General features: G+C 34.1%; 1 protein-coding gene and 1 long non-coding RNA gene across 2 annotated transcripts in view; both read left to right on the top strand.

Moving 5' to 3' along the window:
• LOC137624805 (protein FAM13C-like) overlaps positions 1-2,717 on the top strand; it is a 49,651-nt gene extending 46,934 nt beyond the window's left edge. The window contains 1 exon segment of the mRNA XM_068355759.1: positions 1-2,717. This exon segment is cut by the window's left edge and continues 428 nt beyond it. Within this exon segment, the coding sequence (XP_068211860.1) occupies positions 1-49 (49 nt within the window). The 3' untranslated portion in view covers positions 50-2,717.
• A 6,433-nt stretch (positions 2,718-9,150) lies between these two features.
• The window catches only part of LOC137625026 (uncharacterized), a 59,085-nt gene continuing 46,442 nt past the window's right edge, over positions 9,151-21,793 (top strand). The window contains exon 1 of the long non-coding RNA XR_011040807.1: positions 9,151-9,176. This is a non-coding gene — a long non-coding RNA (uncharacterized lncRNA). The remainder of the gene's footprint in view (positions 9,177-21,793) is intronic.

The raw sequence follows: 21,793 nt of genomic DNA, 5'->3' as shown, positions 1-21,793 counted from the left end.
TAGACTTCTTGAGGCTTTACTCTCAAAGCATGAGCCCCAGAAGGTTTGAAAACATCGCTGTCTTGTGTTTGGTATGAGCTTATTTTTGTTGTAACGCTGTCCGAGGACAGCACTCGAGCTTCTTTTATGTGGTAGGACGGTACCAAAAACAAGATTTGGTATTTTCACTTGACATAGTCATATTCAGGATTTGGTATGCTGTATTTCAATGATATTTTCTTCATTTTAATTTTATCTCTTGAAGTGCAGCTAGGAGGATAATGTATGGGTCTGGAAGCAAGAGAATATTCTTAGTAGTATGTTTTCTATTTAGTTCATGTAAACACAGATGGGTCACGCATGAACTGTGATAGTTTTGAAAGTTCCCGTAGAAGGTTGTTAAATGAAGAATTCCTAGTTTTCTTGATAGAGTTACAATACTAACCTCTTAGAATTAATAAGACCTCAAGATAATTTTTAGTCAGATAATTCTTTTATTCTGTAAGTTGGGCAAAGAAAAATGATTAAAAAGTAATTTTGTAATGAATTTACAAAAGTTCTTTTTGTTATAAAATGCCAAGAACTGCATTTCAAACTTCCAGTGCTTTCTGTATAAAAGCTGAATTGTGCTAAGTGTAAGGTACCTGAATGTAGCATTAAGGTACAAGAGCTGTGTGGACCCTTGGGGCATGTCATTATCATTATTTTGTGAAACTGGGAAACTTAATTTTGCAGTATACCCTTTCTCTTTTTGTTACTTTTGATAGAACTCATTCTAAAAATAATGGCCTTTGGAAAAAAGAAATCTTGAGGATTACAATGACTTATGTAAGAAAGAACTTTAGAATTTATAAGAACCCAAATACAGTACCTAGAGTTTGTTTGGATGCTTGACAGTATGTGTATATCCTCACTAAACATACCTTGTATGCATTTACAATTTGTATTCTTTACGTGTTGGGCAAATATTACCCTATCACTTGTAGATGATGTAGCCTATTTTATATGCCATCATTCTGGTGAAAACATCAGGCATGAAGGCAGTGTGTGTTCCATATTTGGTAGATTTTTTATGTACTGTACATGTTCTACACAAGATTAAGCCACATGTCAGCATCAGTGCATTGGAACATCATTGTTGTCACAACTGTATATCATTTGTAAGGAATATATATATATATATATATATATATATATATATATATATATATATATATATATATATATATATATATATATATAATATATATATAGTTTGAGGAACCAAGATGTGCGGTGAATGCAGTTGCATAAGTTGTCTGGTTTGTAAAATACTTTCAAGAGGTGTTTGTATAGCATGCTATATATTGATGATTTTGACTTTAGACATATGTACACTAATATTCTAGTTATGCCTTAACAAATACATTAAAATATTTTACTTGAATATGTTCTGCTTACATTATATTAGTAATGATGCAAATGCATTCACTCTTAAAACTCGAGTGAAATTTTTGTAACAGGCTGTAGGGTATAATAGTCATTGCATTCACAAGTAGGACATGATTTAAAACTACAATCCCAACTACCACACATTATACAGTACGTACTATGCTAGCCTCTAGTTCAATACAGCTTCAAATTGCCTGTTGTTACTTTGATATGAATAAGTAGATGAATAATAGTATTACATATATATATATACACATGTATGTGTATGTATACAATATACATATATATATGGTTATGTGTATGTTATTTCTAGATTGTGAATTGGTCTTGTACCTGTTAGGCTATATATGCAGTTAGTAGAAGATATACTGCACTTTATAAACGAAAATTAACTATATATATATATACATATATATGCATATATATCTATATATATAGTGTATATATAGATGTCAATGCACACATACATATAGTACTGTATATATCTTATGTTGTATATGTATATATACATTTATATTGTTGAGTAACAAACTCCATTTCAAATAAAGACTGAATTGACTTTGAAATGGGGATTGTTACCTGGTGAAAATTATATATATATATATATATATATATATATATATATATATATATATATATGTATATATATATATATATATATATATATATATATATATATATATATATATATCTGTTTATATGTACTTATGTATGTGTGTATATATATAAAGCAATTGTGGTGTTTGCTCAAAGCAAGGATTTTACTTTTTTCCTCAAAAGATATTTTTCAAAACTTGAATCTAGATGATGCCTCTGTAATTAATTTTCATAAGGCATTAATTATGAAGCATTAATAGAAAACATTGTTTCTATGTAGAAGATATGAAACTGCTTGGCAGAAGTTCCTAATGTGCTTGTAATAAAGAAGAGTAGCATACTATACATATTTGGAAACATCCCTAAATTAAAAAAAAAATCTATATTTATACAGACTGGATGAATAGTTGCTTGATGAAAGTATTGTCATGGAATTGAAATAAATTGGTTTAGTAAAACTGCATAGTCATTTGTCTTCAATCTGGTATAGACTAGTTGTAACCACAATAGTTGGATAAGAAACACAGTTGGAAAAAACTAAATAATGTTATTCATTCATTCATTTGACTGAAACTCTATAAATGACCTCAACAGCTTTGCTTCATATTTGCTTGTGAATGCAATTTTGAATATTTGAAAAATAATTTGAAGAGGTCCAAGTTACAAAGACTCATTTTATATAGATTAACAATAAACTGAATGAGCAACTACCATGAATATTTTCTACCCTGTTAAATCATTCATTGGGACAAATTACATTTATTACACAACAACTTGGTCTTCAATTTATCTAACCATGTGAAGACTTTGTTTGCACACGTAAGTAGAATTGGAATAATGCAAGAGTTGCATCAAATGGCAGTTATGTCTCAAATAAATGCATAAAGCCATCCCTGACAGCAAGTCAATTGAAAAGGCCAGTACTTGAAAAAAAAATAGTCTATATTTGTGCAGTAAATTAGAGCCAAGCTAAATTTTTGTCATAGTATTTTTGGTATAACGACAGAATAATTCTAAGGGGTGAAAGGTAAATTTTTAATCTGCAAATAATAAAATAGTGAGGAAAGCATAAAAATTTTCATTCAGAAATACAAACCCTAATGTACTACTGTATAGGCATTCAAGGCGGGTAATCAAGTGCAATTGTGAGTACAGCCAATTAGGCGAACTGCCACATTCTGATGTAGTTATCAGTGGAGCAACTTTAGCTACTCTTACTGGCTAGTGGCTTCTCATTCAATATAAGTTTGTCCTTTAGAGTGTAACAGTGACAGTTACTCAGTTAGGTAAATTAGTTTGGGGTAGTTCTACTCTAGCTGATTACTGCTCAGTTTTCATTACTCACATATCTACAAGTTTTGGAACGTCTTTTGGCAAAACGTTTAAGTATGTGTACTGAAGGTAATTATCTGCTACCTTGATTGCAATTTGGCCTTGGCAGAATGTAATGCCCTCACAATCTCCAATACTGTACAGAAGTTACTTGATTATGGCATTAAGTTTGTATGATTGGTCTTGATTTTAGTACTGTCTGTGACCGTGTTAATCATGATGCCCTTGTTTTCAAACTCAAATAGCTGGGAGTAGTTGGATCTTTTCCTAGCATCTTCATTTAATTTTTAAGTAATAGATCGCAAGTTGTTGTTGTTGGGCACCTTAGTGAATATAGAAATGTGATATCTGCTGTTCTTCAGGGTAGTGTTCTTGGCTCATTACTTTTCAAACTATATATACATTTGTGGTTTGGCTTAAAAAGCTGGTTATGTATGCAGATGATGTTACAGTACTCTGTCTGCTTCAATTCCATCTGAATGTAGATCTGGGGTTACTTAATCCCTTAATAGGGACATAACTAGAATTAGTGCATGGGGCATGAAGTTGCACCCTAAAAAAAATCAAAGTATGATTGTAAGTAGGTCGAGAACAGGGGCTCCAAAACATCCCTATCTTCACGTTGATAATGTTTCTTTAACTCTATACAACTGCTTTAAAATTTTAGGTGTGATTCTTGATTGCAAATTTATTTTTGAGAAACTCATGGTCTGCTGCTTCTTCAATTGCACAAAAAAATAGGATGATTATGAAAGTCTTAAGATGTTTGATGATCCAACCATTCTGAAGTGTTTTAATTCTTTCATTCTATCTAGTTTGTAGTTTTGTTCTCCTGTTTGGTCTTTAGCTGCTGACTCTCATATTAATTTGTAAGACAAGAACTTGCAGTCTATTAAATTTCTTATTCCTGATGTAGATATCAATGTCTGGCACCATTGTTGAATTAGTTCTTATGCATGTTGCCTAAGGTTTTACATAATTCTGACCATCCTTTACAATCAGATACATCCAGACTACCCTTCTGTGTGTGGTAACTAAGCATGCAGTTTATTCTAACAGTCATGGCATGTGTTCTAGCTTAGGGTGCCCTGACCTCACCTGACTTAGATTCCTGTGTCTTTTACTTCACAGTTGGTCGAGGTTATGGCCATTGTTCATGTCAGATCTTGTAATGAAAAAAAAAATACAGGAACATCACAAAATTTTAATATACTATTTGACTTATGAATAATCGGTCAAGTAATATAATTTTCTTAGATTTTTAATAAACAGGACCACTTTTATTCAACGTAACTATCTGATAGGGTGGAAGTAGAATAAAATAAGATGCCCGTCTGTAGATCTGCTTACAGTACCATATCTGTGCTATTCAAAATCTCAGCATAACTAAATTGTTTGAAACTATACATACTTTAGCTCTTTTGTGCCAATAATAAAAGTAATACAAGTATGCATAACAGGGCTCTTCTAGCCTAACTTAACACTATGGGGTACTGTACTCGTCTAACCACTTAACCAACACCCTGAACAACCCTCAGACCACTCATTGCTTACTCCAATACTGTATTCTCTTCATTTCCCTCTTCACTCCCAGTCACATCATCCATGTACTGTTTTTCAATTTCCATGTTTCTTTATTTTAGCTACCTTCATAATATTTGAATATGACAGTATGTATACTTTATATGAATCATAGATTAGTAATATCTGTTTTGTGTGCAGATGAAAATCAAAAGTGGGCCAAAGAACCACAATAGCTAATCTCATTATTAATGGCCATATAGTGGGATTATAATAATTGAGTATATAGCACCCTGAATTATGGTGAGTTTTGGTTTAGGCCCCCCCCCCCCCTCGATGAAATAGTTCATGGTTGCTTCATGTGCTCCACTTTTTTTAAAAAATCAATTTATGCCTTCATGAATTTCCTGTCTCCTGTATTCTCACCCCCCCCCCTCTCTCTGAGGTTCTCCCTACCCTGGACGAGGGTATGATAGGTGTATCACTTTTCGTGTGCTAAAGTACCAACTAAAAGACAAACCCTGGTTCAATGATGATTGTAGACTTACTTATTTGGAGAAGCAGGAGGCCTATCATCTTTGGAGGAGTAACAGATCAGGTTTGACTTGGAATAACTATACTCAGCTTAGAGCTTTGGCTCAGAGAGGTTATGCTTCAACTGAAAAGGAATACAATTTAACCATAAAAGAAATCCTTTCTGGTACAACCCAGGAACATGAGTGGGGTGTTACCCTTAAATCTGCACTCTTTGGTGTAGACGCAACAGTACCTCCTTTCCTTAATCCAGATGGCTCTGTCACTCACTGTCCTAAGGGAAACCCAACCCTTTTGGATCTTGTGTTTGATGATAGTAAACAGAGTAATAAGAAATTTGATCTTCCTCATTCCTCTTTTCCTGAGGCTAAACCAGGTAGTTTAGCCTTTCGATCTCGCGAACTTAAACCTCTCTTGATGGCCCTTGATGCTTATGGTGTGTACCTAAATGGTATTTTTCCTTTGTTATAAAGATTGCAGATTTCTTAGCTCCAAAGTTCTGTTACCTTGCGCAAGTTAGCAAGAAGAGGTTCTTTTAGTACTTGTTGAAGAATCGGTAATGTTACTCCATTATGTAAATGTGTTTGTAGTAATTCAAGTCCAGCTAATTACCACCCAATTACCATAACTCCCAAATTATCTGAAGTTTTTGAAAGTCTTTTGCCAAAAATTATATATAGGTTTGCAGAAGGCAATCATCTGCTCCCTCTTTTGCAATTTGGCTTTTGTAAAGGCCTTGCAGCATGTGATGCTCTTATTAAAATTTCCAACACTGTACAAAAATCCCTTGATTGGGGTCAGGAAGTGTGCATAATTGGCCTTGATTTTAGTATTGCCTTTGACCATGTTAATCATATGGCCCTTGTTTTCAAACTTGAACAGTTGGGAGTACGGGGGTCTTTTCTTAGCATTGTTATTGAATTTCTAAGTAATATATCGCAAAGAGTTGTTGTTGATGGGCACTATAGTTAGTATAGGAATGTGATATCGGGTGTTCCGCAGGGTAGTGTTCTTGGCCCATTACTTTTCATACTATATACACATGACATGTGGTTTGGCGTAGAAAACAAGCTCATTGCATATGCAGACGATGCTACTCTCTCTGCATCAATTCCATCACCTGAATGTAGATCTTGGGTTGCGGAATCCCTTAATAGAGATCTAGCTAAAATTAGTGTATGGCGCAAATTATGGGGCGTGAAGTTGAATCCTAACAAAGCTCAAAGTATGACAGTAAGTAGGTCGAGGGCAGTGGCTCCTAAGCATACTGATCTCAGCATTGTTAATTTTCTTTAACTCTGTATGACTTAAAATTTTAGGTGTGATTTCTCGACAAATAATTTACTTCTGAAAAACACTTTAGGGGTATGTGTCTTCATCAATTGTACAAAATAATTAGCTTATTGAGAAAGATTTTCGGTGATTAATCTATTTTGAAGTGTTTTAATTATTTAATTCTACCTTGTTTCGACTATTGTTTTTCTCTCTGGTCTTCAGCCGCATATTCTCATCTTAATTTGTTGGGCAGGAACTTAGTCAATTAAATTTCTTATTCCTGATCTAGATATTAATCTCTGGCACCGTTGTTCAATTAGTTTGCTATGCATGTTGCATAAGGTTTTTCATAATTTTGACCATCCTTTACACTCAGATCTTCCTGGACAGTACCACCCTGTTCATAATTCTAGTTATGTAGTTAATTCTAATGGTTGGGTCTTCTCCATCATGAGACTCAATACTACACAGTATTCTAGAAGTTTTATTCCAGCTATGACCAAATTGTGGAATGATCTTCATAATCGGGTAGTTGAATCGGTAGAACTTCAAAAGTTCAAACTTGCAGCAAATATTTTTGTGTTGAACAAGCTGACACCAGTCTTTTATAGTTTATTATTATTATTATTATTATTATTACTAGCTAAACTGCTACCCTAGTTGGAATAGCAGGATGCTATAAGCCCAAGGGCTCCAACAGAGAACAATAGTCCAGTGAGGAAAGGTAATAAGGAAATAAATAAAATACAAGAGAAGTAATGGACAATATAAACTTTTTTGGGAACAGTCATGACATTAAAATAGATCTTTTATATATAGACTATAAAATCATAAATAACAAAAGGAAGAGAAATAAGACAGAAAAGTGTGCCCGAGTGTACCCTCAAGCAAGAGAACCCTACCCCAAGACAGTGGAAAACCATGGTACAAAGGCTATGGAACTACCACAGACTAGAGAACAATGGTTTGATTTTGGAGCGTCGTCCTCCTAGAAGAGCTGCTTACCATAGCTACAGAGTCTCTTCTTCCCTTATCAAGAGGAAAACAGCCACTGAACAAGTACAGAGAAGTAATTGTAACAATTAAAGAACACTGGAGCGTATGAGAGAGACTGTGATTCGACCATCTTAAAAAATTCATCTTTCTAGAGATATATTGGCCAAAGTCCCTTCCCTCTACCTCTGCCGAGATTAGAGCCTGGTTTTCAAAAGCAATGTGCACCTTATGTATTTTTAGGGGATGAAGCATTTGGTCTGCATGAAAACTTAATGAAGCCATATGGAGGAAGAATATCAAGTGTAAAAAAGAGAGTATTCAATTATCGTTAAGAAGAGGAAGAAGGTATAGCGAAAGTGCATTTGAAATTTTAAGTAACAAATGGAGGATATTCCATCGACCCCTTAACGTATGTCTCCATCTTGTTATAAATATTGTCAAACAGAGCTGTGTTCTTCATAACTTTGTAAGAGAACGCGATGGCTTTTATTTTGAAAAAAAAAAAAAATTAACAGTAATTGAATTAGAGAAGCTTGAACATTTTATGAATGTACGAGCTGGACCAGCGCCAGATGGCATCAGAAACACGTTTGCGGATTATTTCGTGAGTGAAGTAGAGCCTTTCAGTTGGCATCTTATCAAAATATGACTTTGAGAATGTAAGTAAACTCTCTCCTTTACAGTAGTGGCTACCTTTGTGATTAGACATTTGCATTATCTTAGGTATGTAGTAGTCTTAAAATTGTAACAACTGGTTAGCCACTTCTTATCATAATATGTCAGTGTAAGAGTATAAATACCGCAGTATGTAATAGCGATGTGCAGAAAATATTTCTATTTGAAGGCGGGATTTAGGTAAGAGCAGTTATAGCCATGAAAGGTAATTAACCAAAAAAAAATTGTCACACACTTAATTCTAAACGTTCTACCCCACCTTTATTCCTTAAATGCTCGAAACGATGCTACAAAATTGATTACAAAACTTTTCTTGAACGTTCCATACCAGTATTGAAATTGAAATGACACTTGTATCCCCTACATTTTGAAGAAAAAATGGCAAAATGTACTAGATAAGAGAGTATCCCAGTGATTCACTTCAGCTGTGCCCCCTTTTTTTCTATCCTCCTTTAATCACCTATGCAATATCCTGCTCTTCACTAAAGAATGTTGAAAATATTTAAAATTCAATAATTTTTTGTTGTAGCTAAGGAGCAGAAACTTTTTTTAATAATTTAATTGTAGGTGAATTTTTCTATAATTCTAATAAAATTGTGTTCTCCAGTATCAATAAAATGGCCTCCAATGGACGATTCTATAAAAAGTTATGATTTGCATAAACAATAATGGTCATGAAAACCAAATACAGATGGAGCTACCTGTCTTCCAAGGACGACAGAATAAGGATTTTTGTTTCCTTGATTTTCAAAGTTCTTCATTCCGAACCTTCAGACATTTCAGAGTCATTTATGTCATGGGGCTAAGAGTGTGAACGTCTGCTGCGGATATCATATGTATGTATTCTTATTCAAAGACATATTGTTTTGGATTTTTATCTCCATTGTGCTTATTCCGTTCCTGTATTCCAAGTATTACACACTGCTAGAGTAGCATATCCTACTGGTGTTGCGAATTTCATCTTATGCTGACATTGCCGTGTCAGAATATTCAAATTCTATACTTTCACACAGTTCATCATACTTTCGTTTGCAAGTTCTCCATACTTGAAAAGGGGTTTCATGTCCATTTATATTGTACAAATAAATTTTCTCGTGCGCATTTGTTTGAGTATTCATCAACTGTTTAACTAGACCTTGCCTTAATATTTCTGGTCGATTAGTTACACGTGCAAAGCAATGAAACTTTATTTTATCTTTTTTAAATATTCTATTTTGAAGCTTGAGTATATCCCGTGAATCGTGGAACCGTATTCGATAACATTCGTTGTAGTGCAAAACTGGAAAATTTTCATGCAATTCTATTCATTGTTCGTTGCCATTAAGAGGAATTTTGGAAGTGAAATTTGTTGGATATCTTCTAATTTTTTTTCCCAGTAATTTGGTGTTTTAAGTTTTTGCGTAGATATTTTCTATGTATCGGTGGTTATTTTGGGCAATTGTGAATTTATAGCGTATTTTTATTTGATAAAGAAAAATGTAAAGAATGAGGTCTAATTTTATTTCCAGCGATTTTTAATCTTAAATTTGTTTGGTTTCCTATAGCAGCTAATGAGTTGTCATTGAAGTCGTCTTATTTTGGTTAAAAGTGAATCTAATGATGATCAAACGTTGAATATGTTACATATGTTCCGAGGTTAAGGTGTATATAGTGACATGAATCAAACTTTTACATATTTTATACTTTATTAATCTATCTAACATAAAGAGACATGTTTATATATGTATGCAATACTTTAATGAACTTTGAAATTGTAGGATATTTAATTTATTAGGTTTGTCGAAACTTTGGACTATTTGATTTAGTCGATTTATGAAACTTTTTTTTTTTTTCCTCGTAATCTTCAACACTAAACAGTGTAGAAACAGCAGTTTTATGAAATAAGTACCGAAATCAATTTAAATAGTTTTATTTAAAGTGCAAAAAAGTACGGTTACTGTTAGAAACCAAAAATAAATTATAGAGGTAAGAGTAGCAAAAGAAATGGAAAGCAAAACTCTTTCCTTATAAGGATTACAGTTAACGTCAATATTTGTGTCCGACTGTGGGGAATAGCCGTTCGGTCATTAGCTTGACTCGAAGCTTTACCTATTTTTCTTAATAAATTAAAAGTAAATAACTTGAAGCTACTTAGTATAGTAACGTAGTGTTAATAAGTAAAATGAATAATAAAATTAAACTTATGAATTAAATGACTAAAATTGGTAATTGCCTAATAGGCCTAAAGTTCGCGCGTGCGTAATATTTACCTGTCAAAGGTAAGAAGTACATTACCTCCGAGGTTACCACAGCCACGGCGAACAGTTCCAATAATAAGTACATAGTGGAAAGGCCGGCATCTTCATGAATATTAACTCCGAACGAGACTTAACGTTCATCACCCAAAACTACGACAGTTTTGGAAGACTTCAACATCTACCTTGTGATAAGTGAACTATATTCTGTATCTTAGGACATGTCTGGGGAATAGGGTAATGTAGGGCAATATCACAAAGTATTACTATGGATCCACTATTTGATGTAAGTTGTTTTGGGTTTTGAGTAGTTGTTTTGTTTATTAAATATAAATAAGGTTAGAATTAAAATAAATATCAATATAATTCCAAAATTGCCGATGCATTCCATATAATATTCCGGAGGTGAATTCGATGTGTTTATCGTTCGGTGAAATAAGTGATTTTATAGAAACGGCTAACTGGCTAACTGTCGAATGGTAATCAATATGGAACTCGTGCGACGTAATTAGTAACATATATTATGTATTATAATCTATTTCATATGCATATATAATGTACTCGGTAACCCGTAAGCATCGATAACTTTAGGTGGGCAGTTATTTTTTAAATATTTGCAGGCTATTTATATTAAATCTATTAATTATATAAGTAATCATGTCTGATAAAGAGGAAGAGTTTGTTGACCCTATGAATATTATATCATCCTTGAGGAGGATGCGGGGAATACACAAACGGAAAATAACTATTTATTTAGGGAACAATAGATTAACTTCTTCCTTTTGTAGGAGTCAAATAACTGTAATCGAAAAGGAGATCGAGCAGGTTAAACACTTTGATGAAGAGATTAATGATGTTTTGGAGACACATGAAATAATGAAGTGATGAACAATATTATATTGAAGAGTTAGTCAGGCAGAATATAGCATTCAGGTTATTATAGAGCTCGACTAATATGAACAATACATAAGTGAGTCAAGTGGGGCTTCTGGCAACTTATCTGCCGATAAAGTTTTAGAAATGGTCTAGAATGAATGTCTGATGGGAAACCCCCTCCTTTAGAGTGTGGAATCTTTAGTGGTGAGGAGAAAGATAAATTTGCTTTCAATTCATTTCTTAGCCAATTTAATAATGTCATTGGATCCAGAAAAAATCTGTCCGATTCTGCCAAACAAATATATTTACATGGGTACCTTAGGGGCTATGCTTTGAAGGTAGTTAAGCATTTGACTATTTCTGACCGTAACTACCACTTGGCAATTGAAATGTTAAAAGAAGAATTCCTTGATGTAAATTATATGATTGACGAGACTTTTAAGAACATTTTGAGTGCTGCTCCAAGTGCTGAATATGACCAAGAATTCTCGTCGGTGAAAGTTTACCTCAACGAAATCAAATCCTATCTGCATGAATTGAAAGCACATAATGTTGATTTATTGGAAGTGGGATCCTCTGGGCATAAATTTGAGAGTCCTGTAGTATTTAATAACTCCCCATACCAGTAGAGAGAGGGTTGGTTCACAAATTAGATACCAATTATCCTAATATATCTGACATTCTTTCTAATTATAATGAAATTATCAAAACTTTATCTAAAACTGTTTCCAATAGGAAAAAGACCTTCACTAAAACCTCTAGTAAACCTAGTCCTAGCAGTTCATTTAAACCTATAGAAAATAAGGTAGGTTTAAGTACGATTCAAAATTATAAATTTGCAAATAAAGTAACTAAGTTGACTTGTAAATTATGTGCAGCTGAAGGCCATACCTTAGGAAAATGAGTTAACTTTAATCATTATAATAAAGTGGCCAGACTGAGAGAGCTTTCACTGTGCACTAGATGCGCTGGTTCAGGGCATGAAGACAATGAATGTTACGGGAAACAAAGTAAGTTAAGGTTTGAATGTCTGTTGTGTAGAAAGAGGGAGCACATAACTCCTTTGTGCCCTTCTTTGAATAAAGCCGAACCAACTACTAAAACTAACGTAAGCTTATGTTTTGCTCAAAGAAGTTCTGATGCGCCTCACATTTTACCTACTATGTCTTTGTATTTAAGAAATGGCAAAAAGGCTAGTTAAGTCAGATGTCTGTTTGACACTGGCAGTCAGCGGTCATATATTTCCGAATCTGCCGCTAAAGATCTTTGTCAGGATGTAGAGGCGTTGTATGCTTGGAATGTGATGTAAGCACATATATAGGGCAGGAAACTAAGGGCTTCAAGCAAATGTCCACTGGAATAAATATAAACAATAATTTCATATTCATACCTTTATTAGTTAACAAATCGCTTAATATAAACTTTGAAGTGCCCGGCATGAATCAAATAATAAATAAATTTAAAGAAAATAATATTGCTTTATTGGATGAGACTTTTTGTGACCACAGAAACCATGAAAGGATGAAGGTTGACATGTTAATGGGAATAGATATCATTCAGTTTTTACCTTCAGTAACTTGGACTAAAATGTTGGGTGGAACTTGTTTAGTCGTAAATAATAGAGAGCTCCTGTTGGTGATGTGTTCAACTTTTTGGATGAGGCAGAAAGTAGAGCTGTTATGGACTCCTTAGTTAATAAGAAAACACTGAATGTTAAAACAAAAAGCGTGGTAAATTTAGTAATGGATCGTCAAAAATCTTATTTCAATCCATTAGAGCATATATTAGAAGACAGTGAGGTAGACAATGGACTTGAACACCTTTTTAGTCTTGAATCCTTGGGAATAAAAAAGTGTGAAAAAGGTCTCCTTTGATAAAGAACAAATTGACAGGCTTAGAGGGGGGATCTCTTTTGATAATGGATTCTATAATGTAGAATTGCCCTGGTATACTGATAAATTTGACAGCGTCCCATCTAATCATTTTGTTTCACTTAAGGTATTAGACCGAACAGTAGAGTATCTTGGTAAAAAGGGTCTCATTGACAAGTACCAGGAAGTTTTTGATAAACAACTCGAGGATGGTATAATCGAGGAAATTAAAGTAAATCCTTCTGACTATCATATGTATGGATTCCACATAGACCAGTTATAAAATTAGAAGAGCAAGTTACCACAAAAATCAGGCCAGTATTTAACTGTTCTTTAAAAACTTACAGGGAATTGCCTTCACTTAATGAAGCAGCTTATCCTGGGATGGATTTAATGGGCTCAATATTGAAATTGCTCTTTTACTTTAGAACTAATAAATATGTAATGCTGAGTGACGTTAAACAAGCTTTTTTGATGATTAAATTAAAAAAATGAAGTGGATAAAAATAGATTTTGTGTCTTTTGGAAACGGGGAAATAAATAAGTATCTTATCGCTACAAAACAATAGTTTTTGGTTACACTTCACCTTTTATATTAAGTTTTGTTATGAAACATTACGCAGAAAGTTATCCTGATATGTGTAAAGAAATATTAACTAATAACTTCTATGTAGACAATCTTCTTATAACTGGTAATAACATTGATGAAATGAAAAATTTGTATAAGCAAGCTAATGATATGATGGAACAAGGGGGCTTTATTTTAAGGTCTTGGAACTCCAATTGTGTAGAGTTAAGAGAAGAAATGGCGTCAGATAATAGACTTGTTGAACATTCTTGCGAAGAGGATAAAGTATTGGGTTATAGATTCAACGTAAATAATGATTCTTTTAGTCTTGCGCCTTGTAAAATAGACACAGAAGAAGACACAAAAAGAAAAGTATTGTCACAAACTTCTGAAATATTTGATCCTTTGAATATAGTCCTTCCTGTAACAATAAGAGGCAAAATTTTAATGAGAAAAATATGGAAATTAGATGTTGGTTGGGATCAAAATTTACCTAAAGACATATGTGGGGAAATGAAAATTATTAGTAGAGATTTTGAAATGTTATCTGAACTCAAATTTCCTAGAGTCCCTTAATGAACTAGAATCGTATGATCTTCACATTTTTTGTGATAGCTCAGTAGAGGCCTATGGGTTTGTGGCCTACGCGGTTAATCAAAATGATAAAAGTTCTTATTTGTTCTCCAAATCTAAACTGGCTCCACTGAATAAGCGAAATGAGCAGTGTCCCTACTTTGGAACTAATGGGAGTAATTCTAGCTTTTAAATGTTTACCTTCTTTATTAGAAGCCTACAATAATATAAATTTTCAATTCATTAATATTTGTGTTGATGCTCAAGTGGTTTTAAATTGGCTTTTGACCAGAGAAACTAAAATAAAATCTAAATTTGTTAGAAATAGAGTACTTGAGGCAGATGGTCTTAAAGTTGAAATATCTAAGCTATTTAAACTACCTGTCTTATATCACTGTTAATACTGAAGAAAATCCTGCTGACATGATCACCAGAGGTCTATCCTATACTAAATATTTAAGTAAATCAACTTATTGGCTAGAAGGTCCAGAATGGTTGAGTAATGATTTTGACAAGTGGCCTCTTTACCCTTTATTGAGCATATCGCCTTACTATAAGCATCAAATGAGTACAGTATGCACTATGCAAATAAATAAAGTAAACGCTGGTATTCTCAATATAAATAAATTGTCAAATTATGAACAATTGTTAAGAATTACCAGTTACTTGTTCAAAATTTGTAGTAGATTAAAGGGTGGTGATCCTAAAAAGAAAGCCTTAGAGTATTGGGTGAAAATTGCACAGAAAGAATACTTTTCAGTAGAATTAGATTTTTTACAAAGCAGTGCCAATATTACTAATAATATACTTCCTCTAGTGTCCAAATTAAATCTATTTTTAGATTCAAAGGGTATAATCAGGTCTAGGGGAAGAATATCAAAGTGTTTGTACTTTGACTTTGATGTTCATAACCCAGTATTGCTTCCTAAAGAGCATAGGTTCACCTCATTGTTGATAAAGCATTGTCATTTGAAGGTACAGCATTTAAGAATAGGCACTGCATTGAACTACCTTAGGGAACAGGGATTTTGGATTCCTAAGGGTAGGTCAGCAATAAAGACTGAGCTGAGTAGTTGTAATATATGTAGGAAGTATAATGCCTTGGCTTACAGATACCCGAAGTTTACAGATATGCCTAAACACCATATGAATTTAGTCAAGCCTTTTCATCATGTATGTATTTATTTCACTGGACACCTTTGGGTTAGGGATGAGTTGAGTGGTAAGACCACAAAAATGTTCATATCAGTTTTCACTTGTCTTAACGTGCGCGCTGTGCACTTTGAATTGTTACCAGACATGTCCACTAAAAATTTTGTTCTCGCTTTCCAAAGATTCTGTAATACATACACAATACCACAATACCTGTACAGTGACAACGCTAAGTCTTTTCTCAAGGGTGGAAGTATCCTTGAAAGTTCTTTGGAGTCGCAGGAATTTCAATCTGAATTGAGTAAATGCAATATTAAACACATTAAAATACCTTTGTATTCAGCATGGGTTGGTTCTGTTTGGGAGAGATTGATTAGGGTATTAAAGAATTCTTTATAAAGTAATAGGAAGGTCTAAATTAATTTACTTTGAATTATTAACTACCCTTTCTAATATTCAATTAGCCATAAATTCCAGACCTTTAACATATAGATCAAGCTCAGAAAATTTAAGAGTTTATAACTCCAAAAATATTTATCAAATTGCATGGTAATTCATCCCTCATTTTGAGAAAAGATGATAGTGATGTTTGGTTGGACGATTCTAGTCAACCTACTTTAGAGAGAACTAGAAATACAGGAAGAAATTATTGAAAATTTCAAGAAATTGTGGTATGAAAATTCTCTCTTAAGCCTGAGAGAACATAGTAGAAATTTGTACCAAAGTGGGAAAATAGAACTAAAGTTGGTGACATTGTTCTAATTAAAGCAAATAATAAGACCAGGCCATATTGGATGATGGGTAAGGTATTAGAATTAATATTAGGATTTGACAATATTAGGTCAATGAAACTAAAGCAAAGTAATGGGGCTATAGAATATCATTCTATTTGTAATCTTTATCCTATGGAACTGTCAGTGACACATGCTATACGAGATAGGCCAACCAGAGACAACTCAATGGAAATTGAGGTAGAAACAGGCAGTATAAATAAACCTGAATCTATTCACGTTGAACAAGGCGAAAGGTCTGTAAGACCCAAGAGAAAGGCAACCGAAGGATTTGAAAGAATGCTAAGGGAGAATTTAGATAATTTGTAAATACTGCTTTTCAGTATATTATTTACTGTAATTACTATTGTTTTTATTTTGATTAAAATGCTTCACACTCGAAACTCTTTCAGTGTGAGGATATACTTTATTAAATGCTTTATTCTTTAACTTTAAACAAGGATTAAGGGCATTGCAAATAATTTTTAGGTAATAAGTAAATAAAACTAAATACATAAATAAAAAGTAAAATTAGGAGATAACCTATAGTAAACTAAGCTAAGACTAAAATTGGTGTAAATATATAAATAAAATATTACACTTAAAATAAAGTGAATACTCAAGTTAAAATGCTACACTTTTAGTAACGTGAGGATGGTACTAAAGTAACCTAGCCATACTTTTATTTAGCGTTGTTGGAAATAATTCTTTAACACAGTAGCCAGATTTAAGGTGATCCTAATAAATAATGTATGGTTAATTAAGATATTCATTGCAATTCTATAATCGCAATTCTTTGTGGGGAGTGTTAGAAACCAAAAATAAATCAAATAATAGAGGTACGAGTTGCAAAAGAAATGGAAAGCAAAACTTTCCTTATAAGGATTACAGTTAACGTAAATATTTGTGTCCGACTGTGGGGAATAGCCGTTCGGTCGTTAGCTTGACTCAAAGCTTTACCTATTTTTCTTAAATTAAAAGGTAATAACTTAATGCTACTTAGTATAGTAACTTAGTGTTAATGATAAGTAAAATGAATAATAAAATTAAACTTATGAATTAAATGACTAAAATTAGTAATTGCCTAATAGGCCTAAAGTTCGCGCGTGCGTAATATTTACCTGTCAAAGGTAAGAAGTACATTACCTCCGAGGTTACCACAGCCACGGCGAACAGTTCCAATAATAAGTACATAGTGGAAAGGCCGGCATCTTCATGAATATTAACTCCGAACGAGACTTAACGTTCATCACCCAAAACTACGACAGTTTTGGAAGACTTCAACATCTACCTTGTGATAAGTGAACTATATTATTCTGTATCTTAGGACATGTCTGGGGAAAAGGGTAATGTAGGGCAATATCACAAAGTATTACTATGGATCTACTATTTGATGTAAGTTGTTTTGGGTTTTGAGTAGTTTTGTTTATTAAATATAAATAAGGTTGGAATTAAAATAAATTCCAATATTACACGCTCTCGCACGCACGCACGCACGCGCGCGCTCACACAAGCACACGCGCGCACATATACACAAACACTTGGCCTTCTAACTGGCCACTTTAAAGTTACAATCTGAGTTCTTACGGAGAAAAATAACTAAAGATACATTGAAATACAATGTATTACATGCCAATGGGGTAATCCGCTAAACTCCCACTAAAAGTTTGTGACTTTGGTTACACGCTTGTGAAGGTATAGTAACATAGGTTATACACTTATGGAAGTTGTGACTTTGATTACACACCTATGCAAGTTTTGGTGACTGGTTACACACTTCTGAAGGTTTGATGACTTTGGTTACAAACTTGTGAAATTTTAGTGACTTAGGTTAAATTGTTAAAGTTTGGTGACGTTGGTTACTTGTGAAGGTTTAGCGACTGGTTGCACACTGTGAAGATTTAGTGACTGACAAACTTGTGAAGGTTTAGCGAGTTTTGTTACACATTTGTTAGGGTTTAGTAAATTTGGTTACACACTTGTGAAAGTTTGATGACTTTGGTTACACACTTGTGAAGGTTTAGAGACTTTGGTTACGCACGTGTGAAGGTTTAGTGACTTGATTACGCACTTGTGAAGGTTTAGTGACTTTGATTACGCACTTGTGAAAGTTTAGTGACTTTGATTACGCACTTGTGAAAGTTTGGTGACTTTGATTACGCACTTGTGAAAGTTTGGTGACTTTGGTTACACACTTGTGAAGGTTTAGTGACTCGGGTTACACAAATGTGCATGTTTAGTGCCTCTGGTTACACACTTGTGAAGGTTTAGAGAGACTAAGCAAACTTGTGAAGGTTAATGACTTTGGTTACACACTCGTGAAGGTTTAATAACGTTGGTTATATACTTGTGAAAGTTTAGTGACTTGGGTAACACACTTGTGAAGGTTTAGTTACTCTTGATTACACACTTGTGAAATTTTGGTGACTTTGGTTACACCTGTGCATGTTTAGTGACTGGTTACACACTTGTGAACATTTGGTGACATTTGTTACACACCTGTGCATGTTTAGGGACTGGTTACACACTTGTGAAAATTTGGTGACATTTGTTACACACCAGTGTAGATTTAGTGAATTTGGTTACACACCTAAGAAGTGTTACACACTTGTGAAGGTTTAGTGACTTAGGTTACACACCTGTGCATGTTTAGTGACTGGTTATACACTTGTGAACATTTGGTGACATTTGTTACACACCTGTGCATGTTTAGTGACTGGTTACACACTTGTGAAAATTTGGTGACATTTGTTACACATCAGTGTAGATTTAGTGAATTTGGTTACACACCTAAGAAGTGTTACACACTTGTGAAAGCTTAGTGACTTTGGTTACTCACTTGTGAAAGTTTAGTGTGACTGGTTACAGATGTGCTTGTTTAGGGACTGGTTACACACTTGTGAAGGTTTTGTGACTTAGGTTACACACTTGTGCATGTTTAGTGACTGGTTACACACTTGTGAAAATTTGGTGACATTTGTTACACACCAGTGTAGATTTAGTGAATTTGGTTACACACCTAAGAAGTGTTACACACTTGTGAAAGCTTAGTGACTTTGGTTACTCACTTGTGAAAGTTTAGTGACTCTGGTTACAGATGTGCATGTTTAGGGACTGGTTACACACTTGTGAAGGTTTGGTGACGTAGGTTACACACTTGTGAAGGTTTGGTGACTTTGATTACACACTTGTGAAGGTTTGGTGACTTTGATTACACACTTGTGAAAGTTTGTTGATTTTGGTTACACACCTGTGCAGGTTTAGTGACTGGTTACACACTTGTGAAAATTTGGTGACATTTGTTACACACCGATGCAGGTTTAGTGAATTTGGTTACACACTTGTGAATGTTCGTAGACTTTGGTTACACACTTGTGAAGGTTTAGTGGTTTTAGTTATACAACTGTTTAGTTTTAGGGGCTTCAGTTACACACATGAAGTTTAGTGACTTTGGTTAGACACTTGTGAAAGTTTGGTGACTTTGGTTACACACCTGCACAGGTTTAATGAATTTGGTTACGTACTTGTTCAGATTTAGTGAATTTGGTTACATACTTGTGAAGGTTTTGTGAATTTGGTTACATACTTGTGAAGGTTTAGTAACTTTGGTTACACACTTGTGAAGGTTTAGTAACTTTGGTTACACACTTGTGAAAGTTTGGTGACTTTGGTTACACACCTGCACTGGTTTAGTGAATTTGGTTACGCACTTGTTCAGATTTAGTGAATTTTGTAACATCCTTGTGAAGGTTTTGTGAATTTGGTTACATGTGAAAGTTTAGTGACATTGGTTACACACTTGTGAAGTTTGTGAATTTGGTTACTCTTTTATGAAGTTTTGGTGAATTTTGTTGCACTTGTGAGGGCTTAGTGACTTTGGTTCCACACTTGTAAGGGTTTAGCGACCTTGGTCACATACTTGTGAAGGTTTAGTGACTTTGTACACACTTGTGAAGGTTTGGCTACTTTTGTGTACCCTTGTTTAGGCTTAGTGACTTTGGTTAAACACTTGTGAAGGCTTAGTGACTTTGGTTACACACTTGTGAATGTTTAGTGACTTAGGTTACACACTTATGAAGGTTTAATGACTTAGGTTACACTCTTGTGAAGGTTTAGTGACTTAGGTTACATACTTGTGAAGGTTTAGTTACTTTGGTTACACACTTGTGAAGGTCTAGTAACTTTGGTTACACACTTGTGAAGGTCTAGTAACTTTGGTTACCCACTTGTGAAGGTCTAGTAACTTTGGTTACCCACTTGTGAAGGTCTAGTAACTTTGGTTACACACTTGTGAAGGTCTAGTAACTTTGGTTACACACTTGTGAAGGTCTAGTAACTTTGGTTACACACTTGTGAAGGTCTAATAACTTTGGTCACATACTTGTGAAAGTTTAGTGACTTTGGTCACATACTTGTGAAAGTTTAGTGACTTTGGTCACATACTTGTGAAAGTTTAGTGACTTTGGTCACATACTTGTGAAAGTTTAGTGACTTTGGTCACATACTTGTGAAGGTTTAGTGACTTTGGTCACATACTTGTGAAAGTTTAGTGACTTTGGTCACATACTTGTGAAAGTTTAGTGACTTTGGTCACATACTTGTGAAAGTTTAGTGACTTTGGTCACATACTTGTGAAAGTTTAGTGACTTTGGTCACATACTTGTGAAGGTTTAGTGACTTTGGTCACATACTTGTGGAGGTTTAGTGACTGTGTACACACTTGTGAAGGTTATTGACTTTGTGTACTCCCTCGTGAAGGTTTAGTGATTTTGTGTACACACTTATGAAGGTTTAGTGATTTTGTGCTCACACTTGTGAAGGCTTAGTGATACTTATGAATGCTTAGTAACTTTGGTTACACTCTTGCAAAGGTCTAGTAACTTTGGTTTATACTTGCGAGGTATGATTCGCCTAGGACTTGGCTATGAAGTTTCGCAGCTGACGAGTGTTGCAGTGGAAGGTCGCCACAGTTTTGAACAGACCAAAATGTAAAACGTGGCCTTGACTGGATTAACCACGTGCGAGACCTCGCCGGGTAGAGAGGCAGGTTGAGCAACCCTCCCTCGATATTTTGCACATATTTGATGGGGATTCGTTGTAGAATGGCGACACTGAAAAATACTGATATTTTCTAACATCGCAGCGAGTCACAAACCTTAGTTGTAGATGACCCCAGCCTTAGTAACTTTGGTTACATGCTTGTGAAGGTTTAGTAACCTTGGTTACACACTTGTGAGGGTTTAATGACTTTGGTTACACACCTGTGCAGGTTTAGTGAATTTGGTTATTCTCTTGTAAAGGTTTAGTGAATTTGGTTAAATTTGTGAAGTCTTAGTTATACAATTTTGAAATTTTAGTGACTGGTTTCACACTTTTAAAGGTTTAGTGAATTTGGTTACACACTTTGGA

Source organism: Palaemon carinicauda, chromosome 31, assembly GCF_036898095.1.
Source record: "Palaemon carinicauda isolate YSFRI2023 chromosome 31, ASM3689809v2, whole genome shotgun sequence".
NCBI classification, from domain to species: Eukaryota; Metazoa; Arthropoda; class Malacostraca; order Decapoda; family Palaemonidae; genus Palaemon; species Palaemon carinicauda.
This window is presented reverse-complemented; position numbering and strand designations above follow the sequence as displayed.